The sequence below is a fragment of the Rousettus aegyptiacus genome, unplaced genomic scaffold, assembly GCF_014176215.1.
Source record: "Rousettus aegyptiacus isolate mRouAeg1 unplaced genomic scaffold, mRouAeg1.p scaffold_m13_p_11, whole genome shotgun sequence".
In the NCBI taxonomy this organism is placed as follows: Eukaryota; Metazoa; Chordata; class Mammalia; order Chiroptera; family Pteropodidae; genus Rousettus; species Rousettus aegyptiacus.
In genome coordinates this window covers 5,079,159-5,097,544 of record NW_023416286.1, presented here as the reverse complement: position 1 = coordinate 5,097,544, position 18,386 = coordinate 5,079,159, and the positions used below count along the sequence as shown (strand labels likewise).

At 45.0% G+C, this 18,386-nt stretch overlaps 1 protein-coding gene across 3 annotated transcripts in view; it reads right to left on the bottom strand.

Moving 5' to 3' along the window:
• The window catches only part of PARP4 (poly(ADP-ribose) polymerase family member 4), a 70,581-nt gene that overhangs the window by 747 nt on the left and 51,448 nt on the right, over positions 1–18,386 (bottom strand). For all 3 annotated transcript variants that reach the window (XM_016130740.2, XM_036228441.1, XM_016130736.2), the window contains 8 exons: positions 16,951–17,121; positions 16,613–16,693; positions 15,294–15,374; positions 14,178–14,273; positions 13,564–13,701; positions 9,408–10,460; positions 7,902–8,001; positions 2,379–2,511 (listed from right to left, as the gene is read on the bottom strand). In XM_016130740.2, the coding sequence (XP_015986226.2) occupies positions 2,379–2,511; positions 7,902–8,001; positions 9,408–10,460; positions 13,564–13,701; positions 14,178–14,273; positions 15,294–15,374; positions 16,613–16,693; positions 16,951–17,121 (1,853 nt within the window). The remainder of the gene's footprint in view (positions 1–2,378; positions 2,512–7,901; positions 8,002–9,407; positions 10,461–13,563; positions 13,702–14,177; positions 14,274–15,293; positions 15,375–16,612; positions 16,694–16,950; positions 17,122–18,386) is intronic.

The window sequence follows — 18,386 nt, the reverse complement described above, 5'->3', positions numbered from 1 at the left end:
GGGGATTCTCAACGTGATTAGTTACTTGTAAAGTACTTGAGAGTCACCCATGAATCTGGCATATATTTAATTCTGAAAAATTGAAAACGTCTCTCCGTCTTCCTGATTTTTCCCCTGTAAACTGGGAAAGGGCCATCAGGACAGAGTAGGGGCTGGGTTAAGAGCTGCGTTCAAATCCAGTCTCTCGTATCACACTCCTCTGATGCGGAGCGGCTTTCGCCAGGCATTGGGAGCCCGTTTCCTCAGCTGCGGTACCACAAGCCTCTAGGGGTTTGCTGTGGGGCCCAGCAGGATGCATGTAAGCAGCTCCCGGCACAGAGCAGGCGATCAACACACGTGTGTGCTCAACGTCCTGACGTGAGCACATGGATAGCAAGGCCTGACTCCCAACAGTTATCGGTCTCCTTATACTTACTAACGGCTGTCACCAAGCAACAAAACCGAATTTAAATACTCTTACTAATTCGGCTGGCCTTCCTTTAATCCAGGTGGCCTCTGAGCTTCTGACCGACCCTCCCACCAGCATGAAAATTTTGTTCGTACACCTCCGTGCAAAGTGCTACTGCATTCGTGTTATGCACATGGTGAAGCAGGAGAAACAGAAAGGTTTTAAATGTGCAATAAGCAGGAAATGAAAACTACTTAAAACAGTTCTATTTACTAAAGTGCCAAGGAAACATGTTGCTCTCACAGTAACAGTAATACAGTAAGAGCGACGTGATGGAATATGCTTCCTTAGTTTTTAAAATCTTGCTTTAATCCTTCGTGATTTGTAACTTAAAAGTAGGTTCAAAGTTACTGCTACTTGTTCCAGGGGCTATCACAGTTGGAAAAGGTCGAAAGGGATGAAATACCTCTTTGGTTTCCTCTATTTAATCGAATAGTAACTTTTCAGTCCCATCTACTAGTTCCTTGAAGTATTTTTCTTAATGTTCATTTAATAATTTTCATCTTTCTCAAGGAATTATTTTGACAATCTAAGGAGAAAGTGTTGCCTTTTTAAAAATGGAGGTATAATTTATATATATATATGTATGTGTATATATATATATATATATAGTAAAATGCTCAATTCATTATTTTCTGTTTTATGTTTGATGCTGTTTGTTGGGAATATAGAAATTAATCAGTTTTTTTTAGGGTAAAGATGGGTCTACTTATTTTAATTTCATCTGTAAGTATGTATCTCTAAGGGACAAGAACTCTTTCTTAAACATGACTTTTAAAGATAGTTATAAACGACTCTTTAATATCATAAAATATCTAGGTAATGTTTAAGTTTCTCTACTAGTCTTTTTTTTTTTTTCCTTTAACACATGGACTTTGCTTGACTCAGGATTCAGACAAGGCCTACACGCTGCCTCTGGTTCCTACGTCCTTTAATTCCCAGGTCCCACCTCGCCCCCTTTTTTCTCTTGCCACTAATCTGCCGACGTCCTAGACATTGCCGAGCATATCCCACGTATAATTTAGCATGTTCAATCTCCACCCTCTGATATCTGACCTGTTATGTAAAATATTTACAGTTTCTACGTCAAAACCATAAATCGAGGTATATTAGGAGCGACAAAGCTTTCACTCGCGTCTCCTCTCCCTTCTCTATCGATAATATTTTTATTAACTTTACCCTTGTGTTTTTAAAAAAAGTAAGCAAACTATGTACATGCGTGCGTGCGTGTGTGCGTACACACAAGGGCGGCCACTTGCGCAGGGTATGGATGGAGCTGTGACGGGAAGGGGTGCAACAGGTACCCTTGAGGCCTCCCGTGGGACCAGGCTCAGCCAAGGGTTTGTGGCCCCAGAACCAGCTCTCTCCACACTGTGACATAAAAGTTCAAGTGACCCCAGAATTCTGAATTTGAACCTGGTCTTCCAGGAGGTTACGAAGTTGGATTTCTCAAGGTAAAACTTTTAGAACACGTTTTATTTATTTAACAAGTCGCTGGTTTGATTTATAACTCTACCTACTGAGACTTACGGCACGTGGGCTTCCAGTTGTATTCTTGTCCCAGGCCTGGTCCCAACAGCCTTACTTCCCAAGAGCACATAGAACCCACATATGCTAGTGATGAGGCTCCTAAGCCAGGGGCCAAAGCTCTGGGCTCCAGTTTAAGCTACACTGGGACGATCTGAGCTCCAGTTTCCTATGCAACCAAAGAGGTGAAAATGCTGTCTGCCCCGCCAGTGACAGAGGAGGAGGGCAGGCTACACCTCGCTGTACTCATGAGCCCACGTGGCTTCTGAAAAGGGTTAGTTAAGACATGGTGGAAAAGGCAAGTTGCTTAATGCTATAGTTAAGCGGAAAAAATACAGGTAAATATTAAATAATATTTTAAAACAAGAAAATATATAGTTAAATGGGAAACAATGAGAAAAACCTGGAAATGGCGGCATCGTCCAATTTCATCAGGGATTTGAACACTATTCCCTTCTGTTCCAACTGGGTGCGAAGAAACTGCAGCACCAGAAACGTGGCAATCAGGTCCAGGAGACGTTCTCTTCCTTTTACACCTACAAGTGGAAAACTCTTATGTCTGCTGGAAACTGCACCTCAAACTGTGCCCGGTTCTAAAAGTTCTAGTAAAGAATTGTGCTACCATGAAACCACAACATGTTCGCAGATCATAGAACGCTGCAATACGTTTCCAGGTCCTCAATTTGCCTGCTACTTAAATAAAACACGAGGACTGGAGCATGTGCCTGTGCTGGCGCCCTGACGGCCGAAAGGAAGCTGCATTCGGTCAGCGCTCCCCGCCTTGACGTCTTTAATGTCCAGAGGCGCATGAAGTACCCAGAAAGAAGTTCAGTTCTAGGCTCTAGCTACAAATAGCTCACAAGAGAAAACCTAAACATACGACAGATGTTTTAGCAATCGGTATGACTGATTAGACCGGTGTCTCAAATTATCTCAAGCCAGCTCTGGGCTCCAAACTGATTTCCTTGTCCTTTGATCCTTGTAAATGAGGTCAGAGATGCTTGTCCGGCCACCTGCCTAAGTGAGTGTGCCAGGTGGCCTGCCTGCCTCTTTCTGTGAACGCCTGCGGCCCTTCCCCCTTGCTTTGCAGTTAGTTTTCTGGGCTGGAGCATGAAATAAACGAATAACACAGGTAACCAGTATTATTTATCCAAATCAAGATATTCTATTGTGAAAAACTAAAATTGAAAATAAATGCTTATATATATTGAACCCAGAAACTAGTAACTCGTTTTTATTTTTTTAAATGCAAGAAACATATTTGAAATCACTATATAAAAAAATAGATTTCAAATACTGTTGTTTTTCCAATCTCACATTTCATGAAACCAATGAAACACATCTTTCTTGAGGAGGGGTGGGGTTCAGAACAAATCACCCCAGAATGGGGAACTTTGGCTTATGGATAATTTTGAGCTTCTGGAGACACTCAAGACCCAGTAGACTCAGGAAAAGCTTTTTAACTCCCCTTTAACTTCCTGAAGGGAATTAGCAAGGCACCTGTCAGACCAGGGAGAGCGATTGCCAGAGAGAACCTCTTCCGAGGCTCATCCATTCGGTTCAGCGGACACTGCCTCCTCTCGCCTTCCTGTGAGTTGCCTCCCACCCTCGGAGCCTGAGACGCACCTCTCCCCTTTCCTAAGCTCAGCTGCCTAGCTGCGCCGGTCTCATATCTTTATGGGGCTCCCATCCTACAGGTACATACGTGTGTGTGATTAAAATAATTTGTTGTTCGCCTGTTTATCTGTCTTTGATGACAGGGTGCTGGCCGAGGAGCTAGAAGGGCAGAGGGAAAGTTACTTTTCCTCCCCCACAACCTTCATTATCACCAGTGCGCGGTGCGCCATCGGACAGCTGCCCAAGTAAACCCTCTTTATTTCTGCCCAAGACACTTGTCTGCATCATATGACATAGTTGCTGAATGTTTTTGACTACGAAATACTTCATACATACAGAAAAGCAAAGAAAATAACATGAATACCCCATCACCATGCAGCGGCTCAGCTTTTAACAGCTTCCCACACCTGCTTCGAATTTCTCTTTTAAAAGAAACAAGATATTATAAAGTTGAAGCTCCCTGTCCTCCGACCTGCCCCAGCTCTTCCAGATGTAAGCAGTATGTTGACCGTGGAATTTACACCCCCAGGATGGACAACACTTGGAAGCGAGCTTCAACATGTGCCTTAAACGGTGTTCGGTGCTTGCGATGTTCAATGCGCTGCCCAAGAAATACTTAATGAGCCACGTTAAACTCCTTTTACTTCCCTTTTTTAGGATATCTGTCAGATAACTTGTCTAGGTATCCAAAATCTGGACTAATTCAGGCTATTTTGGGCTGAGCGTTCTCCTCAAATGACACTTTGTCCTTTAAAATAATCGTGAGAACACTTTACAACTGAAATACTATAGAAGACTCAAATCTGTCTCCTTTTCTGGGTGACCATGGTTTTGACAAAACCTTGTCTTATAATTAAGCACGTGCAAATTTTGGAGTAAAGATAAAAAAGAACCTGTGCATAATATGCACATGTCTGCACATACACCATTCATCTTAAATCACTGAAAGAGCCAGAACTACTTGTATAATGACTTTGGTTTCTTAATACAGAAAAAGGTTATTGAATAACCTTTGAATTTTTAAAAACAATGAAACCAATTCACTATCTCACACAAAAAAAATCGACAGAGACAAAAGAAAAAAATGGAGGCAATTTAATGTAGTGGGTTCTTTTGATTTTTTGAGTATTCCAAGTAAAATCTTACATTATTTTTAAATGATATAAATAAGGAACATATAGAACTGACAACATAAAAAATAAGCAACATATAAATATTCAAGAGTATTATAAATAATAAAGTTATAAAACACCTAAATAGTATATGAGTCATTTAAAAAATAAATTCATAAAAAGAAGGAAAGATACAAGAGAAACAAAGACGAGTATAAAAGAGAAGGAAAGTTGGGTAGAGAGATATAAAAATAAGTCAGTGAAAAACCAGACATCTTGAGACCACACAGAGGAAAAAGGGCGGAAAAGCACCCGCCTACAGGAAAATACCACGGATAACGTGGAGATACACAGAGCGACACAGGGAAGCCCACGTGAAAGGTGCGCCCATGAAGGGATTTCACGTCGGGCGTCTGGGACGCCGCGCTCTGCAGCTCCCCTCTTATTCCTCCGTGCTCCTGCTGTCCCTCGGCTGCGAGCTGCTCTGACACTAGACGGTGGCACGCCCAGGGTGGCCCTCCGCCCTCAGTCTGGGCCACGCTCTTCCCCTCGGTGACCTCGCACAGACCCACGGCCCGTGGCTTCAGATACCGAGAGCTCCTTGGAGTCACTGATCTGGCCTCTTCCTGTGCATTTCTTTCCAATGTCTACCGGCGCCTCAAACTTTAAATGTCCAAAACATAACTCTACTGGCATTTCCTCAGGCTCAGTCTACAGTTGATCCCACCTTTAACCCTCCTTGTCCTCAAATGCCCACATGGGATCCATCGCCAAGGCCTGATGTTTCTTTCTCAAAATGTATCTCAATTTTCCTAAGTTCTAGGGACCTTATGTAAATGCAATCATTTATCCTTTTGTGTCTGGCTTATTTCACGTAGCGTAATGTCGTAGCATGTGTCAACATTCCCTTCCTGTTTAAGGCTGAAAAATATTCCATTATACGCATATATCACATTTTCTTATCCAGTCATGCTTTGATGGACATTTGGCTCACTTCCCTTTTTTGGCTATTGCAAATAATGCTGCTATGAACACATGTGTGCAAATATCTCTTTGCTTTCGATTCTTTTGGGTGTTCTCTCAGAAATGAAATTGCCGAATCATATGGTAGCTCTATTTTGTACCCGTAGTGCACGACGGTTCCAATTTCTCCACATCCTTGCTGGAACTTGTTACTTTCTGTTTTTTTGACAGAGGCCATTCTTACGGGTGTGAGGTGATATTCGACTACCCTTTTTAAGAACAGGCTATAACCAGTACCTGGGAAAGGTCTGCGAGCTGTGTCCCAACCCTGTTCTCCTCTGCTCCCTCTCAGAGACCACCGCGCTGGTTTGGTCTGTGTTAATCACTCAGCTCTACCATGAGGTTCGTGCCTCGTCTACAGACTGCTTATCTGAGTTGCAAATATTTTATCCCAGCTTGCGCTATGTCTTTTTCATGTTTTAAATTTTATTTATTTTTTATTTTTAGTGAAGAGGCATTTTTGATGTTAATGAAGTCTAATAATCTTTTCCTTTATGACCTGTTTTTTTTTCTTTAAGCATTAGGAAATTCCTCTCTGAATGATAAACAAGTGTTCCCAAATGTGAACGTCTGGGGAACATGGGTGAAGGGTATACGGGAATTCTTTGTACTATATTTTAAATTTTCCGGCAAGGTTAAAATGATTTCAAAATAATAAGTTTAAAAAAAAAAATCTTTCCTATCCTAAAATCATAGAGGTACTTTCCCACATTGTCTCCTAAACGAGTTAAGGTTTGTCTTTCACACCCAAGACTTCAGTCTATTTGGAACTGATTTTCGAGGACATGGGGTGAAAGGCCGAACCGGACCGTCCCCTGAGGTCCAGCGGTCCCTGCGCCGCCGCTCATGCGGGCCCCGTGGTGCAGCGCTCCGTCGCCCGATGTGGTCCTTCTACGGCCCTCTCTGGGTTTTAACGGAGAGCCTGAGACTTTACCGAGTCTATCTGCGGTGATCTGAACACCAAACTCTGTCTCCCCAACATCTGTCAGCGGCCCAGAGCCCTGCTCAGCTCCTGCTTTCTTCTTGGTTCCCTGAAGCCACGCCCTGTGACCTCGGGGTTAGGAGGTAGCGGGGACCAGAACTCAAGTGCCGATCCGGGCTCCCATCTTTCTAGGAGTCCCGCACTTAATTTCCGGCCACTCCGGCAGCACGGAACTCTGACCCCTAAGTCACCCTCCCACTGAGACTTTCGGGCCCAGTTCTACCCTGCCGGTGGCTCCTGGCCCTCAGGTGAGAAACCGGATCCACACCTGCTCCCGTGGCTTCCTTCCTGTCAAGTGCTATGTCCCTTCCAGTTTCTGCGTTTTTGAAATTGCATTCCAGACCCTCAGAGGGCACTTTTCAGACAGTTTGTCCAGGGAAAATATAAATCCTCCCGTGGGTTTTCATCAGTCCTTTTCAGTCTAGCTCAATGTACGCAGGCCACGAGCCTGGAATACGCAACCTCTGACGTTTCAGAGACGATGGGAGGGTGGCCAGACTCTGCTGCTCAATGGACAAGTGGCCAGTTGGTTCATAATGTTTATTTTATTTTAAAGAGAGCTTGTAAGCCAGGCTAGCACTTGGCCTTCACACCACTTGCCAGTTTGAACATGTCCAGGACCTCTTCATCCATCCCGCCCACCGTCATGAAAAGAACCAGGTCTAGAGAGCTGGAACAAGCTGCTCTGGCAGAGACTGGCTGGATGCTCGTCAGAGCTCTATTCCTGGCCATGGAACTAACACACATGTCCCAGTCCATGTCTGGTGGGGCACAGTGACTGGTTTCTGCCACATTTTCTCTTTCTCCCTCTTGTCTACCAGGCAGATGATGCCCGAGGCATCTTTTTTCTTCTTTTCTTTTAACCAGGGTAATTTTAAAGACACTCACTAACCAAGGCAGAGCCACAACTCTCTCTGACTTTGTGGGATGGGGCTTCCAGGCAAGAAAGCAGTCTTTGTGTTAAGCTACTTAAGATTTCAGATTTTTTAAAGAGCAGTTATTGCTGCTTTATGCTAGATAAATTTGCACAGGTGATACCCTAAGAAACTAGTTGCCAATTTCCTGTGGTGACTGACAAACATAATTCTCTTCACATGTAATTTATATAATTACTACATTAGTACACTAGTTCACAAAAAATTTATAACATTTAAGAGCATGTCATTTAATGCATAGAAAAATAATGACTTACCTAGAGATCGAATACCTTTTTGTTCAAGAAAGTTGTTTAAAATATCTGTATTAAGGTTTAATATGAATCCAAGTTCTGGTGTAAGTTTCCAAAAGCCATCCTACGAAGTTAAGAGAACAAATTTAAGCCACATTTCCAAAAATTGTATTACTGTCAAATCAAAGGTCTTCACATAGTAGTGACATGGCATCATAGAGAATCTCAGAGAGACTATTGATTGAAGTATTTGGCGGCATTTATAAAAAATCTGAAGAGGCTGAAGTATAGAGAATTTTAAAATGATGTGTTTGTTTCTTCCAGCAATGCTCTGAGGCAATGTTTCTCAAACTTTCGAATAACACGAATCTTTTTGTTCCACATTAAAAATGTGTCCTTACGTCTGAACCATGAAAATGACCATTTCCTACTAAATATAAAATTGCGTTGTTGAACATGCTCTATAGAACCACCTCCCTTGTGCTCGCTGTCCCCCACCCACTTCAGCCAAGAGTCACGGCTTGTTCGGCTGATCTTTATCATATGCTTACGAGAGTGAGGTAAGCCTTACTACCGGGCGGGGGACGGGAGACGGGGCACCTCAACATTGAAGCAGAGACTCGGGATCCCAGGGGAACTCACAGGGAGCAGGAAGAGTATGACGTCATAGGCAGGTGGACATGTTAAAGGATCTATGGCAATAATTTGAAAAATAATAGCAGTGGCCACTCCCAGCTTGTGACACCACTGTCATGTACGTTCCTCAGGTAAGGAGGCACACGGCTGTTATTGTCTTATCAAATCAAAAAAATCACTTAAGGCGGACACTATTATTATTCCCATTACATGGGATGAGGAAACTGAGACTCGGAAAGGTTATCTGACTTCCCTCAAATCACAAAGTGGTGGAGCTGGATCGCAAACCTAGTTTTGAACCAAATCACATTGCTTTAACTACTTAAATCACATCAAAACAAATAATTACAGATGTGAGAGTGGGTCTTAGTACCTGTGCAGGAGTTAAACTTCAGGGGTGTTTATTAGCTTCACAAATGGAATGATTAGCTCTAGCACAATCTCACGTGCTGAATAATATTCCCAAAACCGTCTATGAAAATTTTTAGAGTATACTTACAGCACCTGTGCTTCACCTCACACTGGGACATTTATGGGACTTGGAATTCATCAGTTCTAGAACCTGGGGAATTAAGGTCTTACCCCATTACCCATTCTGGGATGCTAATTTTCAGCTGCGGAATATCCGCATTCACGAGCATGACAGTCTGGCCTAAGGCTGTACATAGATAAACAACGGTCATCCCGAGCACATTACTTGGCTCAAGAGCCTTTTTCTTTTTTCTTATAGCAAGATTTTCCCAACGAAGGAAGCAATGTGTCGATTTACATTCTGCACAAGTCCCATGACTCACTGCAAACTGGTACCCAGCTCGATGACCAGCTCCTCTGAGTGGTTCTGCTCTAAACTAGGAAGCGCACCAACCCCAGGCACAGGAGGGATAAGAACGGCACCTCGGTCTGCAGCCCAAAGAGCCTGGTCCACAGCATAGACTTCCACTGGCTTTGTTGGCAGGTGCCGAAGCCCTGGTCTTCCCGTGCCTGAGAGCTTGCAGTAAATTCTCTTCCTGCTACATGAGACTTGGCCACCTCTTTACATGGCGTTATCCTTAGAAATCCTCGTGTTTCATCATCTTCTGTTCCCAAAGAACTTGCGGCAGCTTCCGAACGCAGACCTTGGTGAGACACCGCATTTATGGCAGGAAGACTTGATGGAGAGGCCCCAAATAAATTGCGAGCAAGGCCAAATACGTGTGCCGGCTGCTCGTAGCTGGTGCTCAAGGGAGCCGCGGACTCCGGAGAATTAAAAGGGGAGGGAGAAGGCAGAGGACAGCAGCTGGAGCCGCCTGGCAACGGGGAAGGCGGACTGGGAGGAAAGCACAGAGGACTGGGCTGCGGGGAAGAGTCCATCTCGAGGAACGTGCCCGATTTACGGCGGGCCTTCAGGCTTTTATCAGTTGTAGAGAGAGAAAACTGTCTAAAGCCAAATAAGCCACCTACAGAAACAGAACCAATAAAAGGTTCAACAGGTGGGTTCGGGGGAGGCCCTCTGAGGGCTGAATCCTGCTCCAGGAAGACGTTGGTGCCGCAGCCAGTGTCAGGGTCTGGGTCACCCGTAGCTGGACCAGACAGTGTGGCACCACCACAGAGGAACAGAGGTGCACGGGGTGAGCAGGGGGGAGGAAAGCTAATAGAGCCCAGGGTGGCCGGGGAGCCCGCCGACACAGGGGCAGCAAAAGGGCTGAAGCCAGCCTTTGGCGGAGAGATGGCAGTCGTGAGCAGCTCGCGGGACCCTTTGTGTGTACGCGGCTCCATCTGACTTAAGTCCAATGGCATTTCTGCATGGGCGTATTTCCATCCGAACTTGAAAGGTTCTTGTGGTGCTTTGGAAGCTAAGCTAAGACCTTGAAAATCTCCAAACACTTCCACCGTAGATCGTTTCTTTTTTCTTTTAGACAGACGTTTAGGACGGAATTCTCCATGGGAGCCAGAGGATGCTGACAGAGGCTGCCCGCAAATGAAAAAGGAGATGTCAGGAAAAATAAAGAATAAAATGAACAACCAAGCAAATGTCCTTCCTAGTAGATGACTTTCCAGTAACAGTCAAGCAATTGCTTTTCCCAGGCATTCAAAAGAGGAGCCATTTAAGACCCTTTAAGTACAAGTCCCTCATTTCGCAGACATTGGATCTGAGGTCTGGAGGGAATACCAACAGGAAATGTGTCGCAGATCTTAATCTCTCGGTTCTCACAATCACAGAATTTTAAACATCCTCATTTTACACCGGAGGAAAATGAGCACCGTAAAAGTGACTTGTGTAAGATTTTACAACTAGTAGTGTCATTTTACAACTAATAGCATCCTAGTATATAAATTAGTCCTAAAATAAGCTGGCAGTTTGAAATAGATTATTCCAGTCCTGCATACTGCGTTACGGCAATATTAAGAAAATGAGAAAACTGAAAAAATTCCAAAAGCTTTAAAGTAACTAAAAGAATATGTCTTTATACCAGAATGTGAATAAAACATACAACAAAAGGGAAAGGGCTATGTTACGACTTTTGTTTGGATATAACTTAAAGAGTATGCTTTACAAAGCTGCACGTAAATGAAATTCAGTTTTATATGAATTACAGGTCCTTGAGGTATACTGGAATTGGCTAGCCTCTCATTTGAACGATGTAAATGAGCCATTAAAAAAAGTGGTCCTTTCCCAGCTCAGCCAAGTGTCAAGTACACGTTTACATAATTAAGACTGCGGAACACGTGACAAGGCACGCATTTCGAAATAACAGTTAAATATAATGTTTATCTGATGAAAAATGTTCTTAGATATGTAAACTGAAAAGAGAATAATAGTGATGGGCTAGATTATTGATGCATTTTGTAAAAGTGCAGTGATCACAGCAGACAGACCAACAGAATAGAACACATGGTCCGGTGATAAGATTCTAAAACGTGTAGGAATTAGGTAGACAATAAAGATGGTATTTCAAGTCAATGGGAGGAAAAGAAGAATTATTCAATAAACGGTGCTGGGAAAAGTGGGCAACCATCTGGAAAAGAATAAAGTTGGTTCCAGACTTCCTATTACACAAGGATAGATTCTAACTGGGTAAAAAAAAAAAAATAAAATGTAAACATAAAACCATTTAGAGAAATAATAAGGGGAAATTTTTACAAAGTGTAATCTCTGAACAGGAAGGTGTTTCTAAGCATGACAAAAAAAAACCAAAATAATACAAAATGAAAACAAGAAACCCAAAGATTAAAAAAATTCTGTTAAAAATCTGTAATGACAAAAGATGATATGCAACATCAAAATATAAAAGGTAAGCCAAGCTGGTTTTAAATCGAATTTCCAGAAAGGTTACTTTGCAAAGCAGAGAAAATGTATCTGAATCATTCTCCCTATTTCCACACTATCTAATATGAAAGATGCTCTATTCTTGAGGACAAAGCATAGAAATCGATACCCACCATTAAAAGCATCCTACTCAGAGACTGACCAGCAACCTCACGAGTCCAGGAATGAGACTTGGTTGAACATCTCAGCCATGAGCTGGCTGGCATTCTCACAGCAGGTTAGGCTTCAAGTCTTTGCATCAGATCTCTGAAGCATTTCTTAAGATTATTATTTTTTTTCTACTGTGCTTTATATGAAATTAATTAATTTTAGTGTACTCCTGCTTTTTCAAAAATGAATTTTAAAATTTGAATATAAATTGCTTTCCTCACTTAAAACCTCAATACAAGGTCGTGGGTCATGTAAAGCCAAAGCAAATTTAAATAGCTACCTGTTTTTATTTTTGTGATGTTCAAAGCCCTCCCTTTAGAGTCTGAAGATATTAGTCTTTTGTGTTTTACCAGGTTTTATGTGACTGTGGTGTGTTTTAAATCTATTTTTTTCCTCCACTCTCTTTTTAAAGGTACCTTGAGTTTTAAGAAAAAAAGACAAAATCACTGATGCTTGGACTTGTTTTTGGTAAACTTAAGTTAACAATAAAAATAAACCTAAAAAAACACCAAAGGCGAAGTGAGAAACAAAGTTTGGCGCTCAGGCCACGAAGGGCTCCTGCGGGGTCTCGGTGGCTGTGTGCAACCTCCGGTGTGTTTGTTATCTCAGGTGCCATTTTCCGTCTTTAGAAATTCAATCTGGGCTTTTGTTTTTTTTTTTTAAATCTTCCATAGCTCTAGTTAACGTGCTCAACCCTTCCACTGCCTTCTTGAACGTACTACCTCCATTATACCTCAGTTTCTGGGTCTGTTCTTACCGACTGGCTTTCTTCTCATTACGGGTCACTTCTTTGCCTGCCCGGTGGATGCCGGACAGGTCAGCTTTACACTGCCACACACGTGCTGATCAGACCTCGGCAGAGGACCAGAAAGGAGCCGTGGCAGGGCTCTGCAGCCCCTTCCGTGCCCCCACCCCTAGCTGTCCTGGCCTTCCTGGGCTACACGCTGGCCCCCTAACTCAGAGACACCGCCAGGCTCTGTGTGGGTCCCCCATCCTCGGGCTCCCGTCTGGGGACGCCTCCCAGGCCGTGAGCTGATGACACCTAGGACTCACCTTGTTTACTTTTATCTCTGAGGGGTCACTGTCCTGCTCTCTGGCACCACTGGTATCTAATATGTTTTTATATTCTTAACTGACATCATGACTTTGGATAAAAGAAAAGGAATGCTGCCTATATTATAATTTCCTCACAAATTTTTTTCCCTCAGATTCAAAATTTCAAAAATTTGGCAATTTACTTCTCTAACTTGGATACCTGAGAGTAATGTTTTGTCCCTTTGTGTTTGAATATGCCTTTCAATTTTTATTTAAGTTGCATTTCTCAATTAGAGGAAATGGGTTTAGCTTCCTGGTCGATGTCCTGTCTGTGAAAGAAGCAGGACCACAGCTGTCCCCCTTGGGCTGAGCAGCTACATTCACATACGCTGCTTTCTCAGTCTCGTAACCGCCTTTTTATAGATGTGCAAGTACTTCCTGCCATCGCAGAGACAACGCTCCTGCACGTACAAGTGATAAGGGTGCCGTCGGGAAAGGCCCCCCACAACCACAGAACACGGAAACGCGGCGCCGGTCTGTGTGGCGATCAGCACTCACCTGCCGCGCACTGCCACTACACGGATAGAAGCCACGGGGCTGCTCCTCCTGCCAGTCCATGTACGGCAAGAGGTCCACATCTTTGGCGACAAGCTCCAAAATATTTGGATTATTAGGAAAAGGTGACTCATTACCATCCTACAGTGAATCAAAATTAGGTAAAATTGAAACAGACGTTACCAAATGAAATGGTTACCAGGCACCCTAAGCCCGTGAATGTTGGGTTTGGGATGGGCGGGTGTGAGACTACCGCCCGCCAGGGCCTCCGGGAGGGAGTGGCGGGGAGCCCGGCAGCGCGAGCCCTTCAGCTGATGAAGGAGAAAGGGCCTTGCAGAGGGTAAGGGAAGCCCATCCTTTTCTATTTTTTGAAGGTCTTGGATTAATAAGAGATGAGAAGTGCCCAAATCTAACAAAATGGTAGTAAATCTTAAAAGTACACGTTAAAAATAATAACACTTGCGTTCCATTTACAGAGATCCCTTGAGCCTGCCCATCTCTCCCCTCCCGCCCTCACAGGCCAGGGGTGTGGGGACTGTCAGTGACCGTGACCCTGAAAGTAACTTTGTTAATATGTAAATTTAAGGAGAGTAACATGAATAAGCGACGATACTCACCCTTTTCTCAACCGCCACAAAGCTTGTGAACTGCGTTATGAGACAGTTTTCTTTACTGAGTTGAATAATGAGAGACTTTAACACCTGCTTCTTCATCTAGGATAGAATAAAACACACACAATCACATTCTGTTTCATTTTTCACTGTTTAGCTTTGTATGACCAATTAAATGAGTGTAAAGTCATCTAAAAGGTGTTTTTTTGTTTTTGTTTTTTTTACAGAAAGGAAAGCATTTCATAAGTAGAATTTCACACTAAATCATGAGTCAATGGCCCTGTCTAAACATCTTAAGTCAGTGACTAGATGTTAAAGCGAGCAGCTAAGTCACAGAGAGGACGACTCCACACGTAGCCCTCTGCAGCTCAGGAGGACTGTCCTGGAACTGTTGACAGACAGTGTGAGCCTCCGCTGTGAAGATGAGGCCGCCGGGGTAAGGAGTAGGGGGCAGAGTCGGCCAGTCGCCCTCAGAGATAGAAGGGTCCTAAGCGGACAGAACCCAAGGCTGCTCAGGGACTGAAGGCACAGGCCACTTATCAGGAGCTGTGACTGTTTACAAGGGGATCGGTGGCCCTGCGTGGCATGCACCATGGTGCCTTCGTTTTGGGATGGCTCCTAACCTCATTTAAGAGCACAGCCCCAGGCACCAGCAGGGCCGCCAGGGTGGGCTGGCCAAGTCGGACCCCCGGCCAGGGGCCTCATCAGCTCGGCTGGGAGGGAGCGAGGTGGCTTTGGCTCCACCGTGTGTCCCTAGGCAGGCTCCCCTCCCCCACCTCCATCCCCAGTCCAGCACCTGTTCCATCAGGAAAAGGGGACCACAAAGAGTGGCGGCGATGCCGGTGGCAGGTGGCAGGCCCCCAGTGAACGTCCTCTGGGCCCTCCTCTGGCCCCTCCAATGGGGAAAACCATCACAGAATTCCCGGGAAACCACTGACATAGTCTCTTGATAATTAATTCTACAGACAGTTACTGAGCACCCTGCACCCCAGACAGGACGACAAATGTCCCTGACACCGCGTGCACCTCCATCCAGCTATGCTCACTCTACATGCCCGTGGATAAATCAGCTTAAGGAGAACCAAGAATGACACGATGCGTCTTGCTACGAGAGCAGCGAACCTCGTGATTGGTTTCGTCGTCGTGGAGAATGCCGTCTTCATAATCTCTGATCAGAGCTCGTGCTGTCAGCTTGTGAATCATCTGTTCAAGCAGCAAACGGAAAAAAGACTTGCATGGCTTCTAATCACAGTCATACATAGAAAACCATTTTTAAAACCGAAGAACAATTTACACACCCTAAAACGCACCCCTGGCAGGTGTACAGTTTGATGTGTTTTAACAAACGTACACAGTTGTATGACCACCGAGCAGTCCCTCCACCCTAAACGTCCCTCGTGCCCCTCTGCGGCCACCTCCACCCCTGGCAATGACTTGTTTTCTGTGTCTATAGTTTTGCCTTTGCTATAAAAGGCCATTTTACAAATTCAATTTATTTCAAAAATTTTCAACTGTTCTTCTATGGCGGAGGCGGCGGTGCCTGACCCCGGCCGCAGCCTCCACTCTGAGGGGCGGGTGAGGGTCCCCTCCCTCCCTCGAGTGGCGAAGCAGAGCCGACCTTCAATGCGCTGTGGCTTTCAACGAGATCAGCCCGCGCGCAACCGCTCCCGATCTGACCGCTGTTCACGGAGGAAGCACGCCCCTGACGACTATGATGCCGTGAAAAATGACTTCTTCCCAGGTCAAATCCTTTTACTTCATTTCCACTTTTGATTCAGTTTTTAAAACAATCTGGAGGTTCCCTTATTCTATACATAAGTCACTGGCAAGCAGTAAGCTATAATTATTCAGTGCCCAAATGTAAGCTGTATGTTATTTAAAAAAACACCCCCCGACGTCTGCAAATGGTTTACCTGGCCATGCACACGCTCTTCTGAAGAGCGAGCTGCACATGTGACATGGGAGGGTTAGGGACGTTCCAGGTCTAACTAATCAGTAGATTCAACACCAACGTCGGCGTTGCAAGGTTTTGGTGCAATTCACTTGCTTTTAATCCAAAAGTAAAAACAAACAGCCTCGACAGACGATATGTTTTCCCCTAGTCTAGCACGGTCACGCTGAATGTTTTAACGTAACGCAGGTGGCCCAGCGGCACTGAACTTTTACAGACAGCTTTGAGAACCTCCCCGAAACCTTTCACACATGAAACACCAACTCTAACCGCACTTAATTATGCTCGCTGGCGCCCCGAGGCCATGGCTCGAGCCAAGAACCCCAGAAGGCTGCCTCGGTGGAAACCGAAGGAGCACGTCCCTGTCTGTACTGAAATGCCCATGCGGCAAAACGACGACGACGGCAAACCCACGGAACACTCGACACGAAAACGCGACATCATGACGGCTTTCCAACCCCGGGTCCACAGTTTGAGTTTTGAATCTTACAGTTCCGGTTGTCTTCTGAAGTTCCGTAGTTGACACCATTGTAGAAAATTCTTTCTCTTGAGTTAATGCCCGTAGAGTTGCCTGGAATGGGGTAAAAAAAAAAAAAGGATTCCTTCGTAGCTTCCGCCGAGAGCGTCTTCGTCTTCCCTGGGTTGCCAGCGGATCTCTCAGCCACCCCCTCTCCCCTTGCAAGGGAAAGTTAGAGAGGCTCCTGGGGCCCTTGGTCACCATCCTGTGTCCTCAGAAGGAGAAAATCTGCCAGCTTACTATGATTTGGGGGAGAAGGAAAAGAGAGAGGAAAAAACCCAAAATTCTTAGTACAACCATCGGCTCCTCACCTGTGTGCAGCGGGGGATGAAGCCGTAGACCAGCAGCCGGTCGCCATGGAACAAGGCCTGCACCAGGGCCGGGGCCTGCAGGGGCTCGGGCGCCTCGGGGCTGAACTGCTGCCAAGTCACGGAGACAGAGTGGCAGCTCGGCGAACGGGACCGAGCCATCTGGTCTTCTACCTATTTGTGCCAGAGAAATTATTTCTCTTTTAGTGGCATATCCAGAAAATTGTCACCGAACACTTGAATTTTACACTGTCCTTGGGGACTGCAGCTCTTTGTCTTTTCTCCTCCTTCCTGCTACAGGGTACTTTTGCAGAGAGATTTTATGTAGAATTTTAATAATAGCACCAGCACATAATTTAAGTGTACGAAACATCGAAAACTTATTCCATTAGTTAGTAACTAACACACAACTCTGGAATAGAGTATGTTCCAGTTATAAAAATTAATTCTACAAAGAGCTTGAATAAGACAGTTCTCCAAAGACACACAAAGGGCCAATAAGCACATGAAAAGTGGTTCAATGTCACTACTCGTGAGGGAGCTGCAAGTCACAACCCCAGTGAGCTACCACCGCATACCCACTAGGGCGCCTGTCAGAAAAACAAAAGCAAAAACCAGAAAATACAGATGAAGACGTGGAGAAATTGGAGCCCTGGAAAATGGCCTGGGCCGGGGGTGTGGGGGGAGCGGTGTAAAAGGGCACAGCCACAGTGTGGACGACGGTGTGGCAGCTCCTCAACACTAAACACAGAGTCGCCACGTGATCCGGCTAGTCCACGTCAGGGGATGTGCCTAAAACAACTGAAATCAGGGTCCTGTACACACGCTTGTCCGCCAATAGTCACAGCAGCATGATTCGCGGTAGCGGAAACCACCCAAACGTCCCTCAGCAAAGGAGTGGGTAAATAAAATGCGGGGTGTGCAGACAATGAATGTTATTCAGTCATAAAAAGGAAGAACATCCTGACATCTGCCACGGCGTGGCAATTCCTTGAAGACATCGCGCCGAATGAAACGAGCCAGGCCCCAGAGGACAAGTGCTGTGTGACTGCACTTGCGTGAGGCATCTGAAGTAGTCGAATTCAGAGACAGAAAGTAGACGGGTGAGTGCCGGGAGCTGGGGGAGGGACAATGGGGACTTGTTTGATGGGGACGGAGTTTCTGTTTGGGAAGACGAAATGGTTCTGGGGGTGGGCGGTGGTGACGGCTGCGCATCGGTGAGGATGTACTTAATGCCCCTGAAACGTGCACGTAAATGTGGTTCACACGGTACGTTCTATGTACATTTTGCCACAGTAAAAAAAATCAATCTGGCAAAACATGTATAATACTTTACTTTAAAAGATCAACTCCAGACACCGTCTGAAGCAGAAACCAAACTATTCGCCGGGGAGTGACCGGACTCCGAGGTCACTGTGCTCCTGCCCGGCGGGGCACGC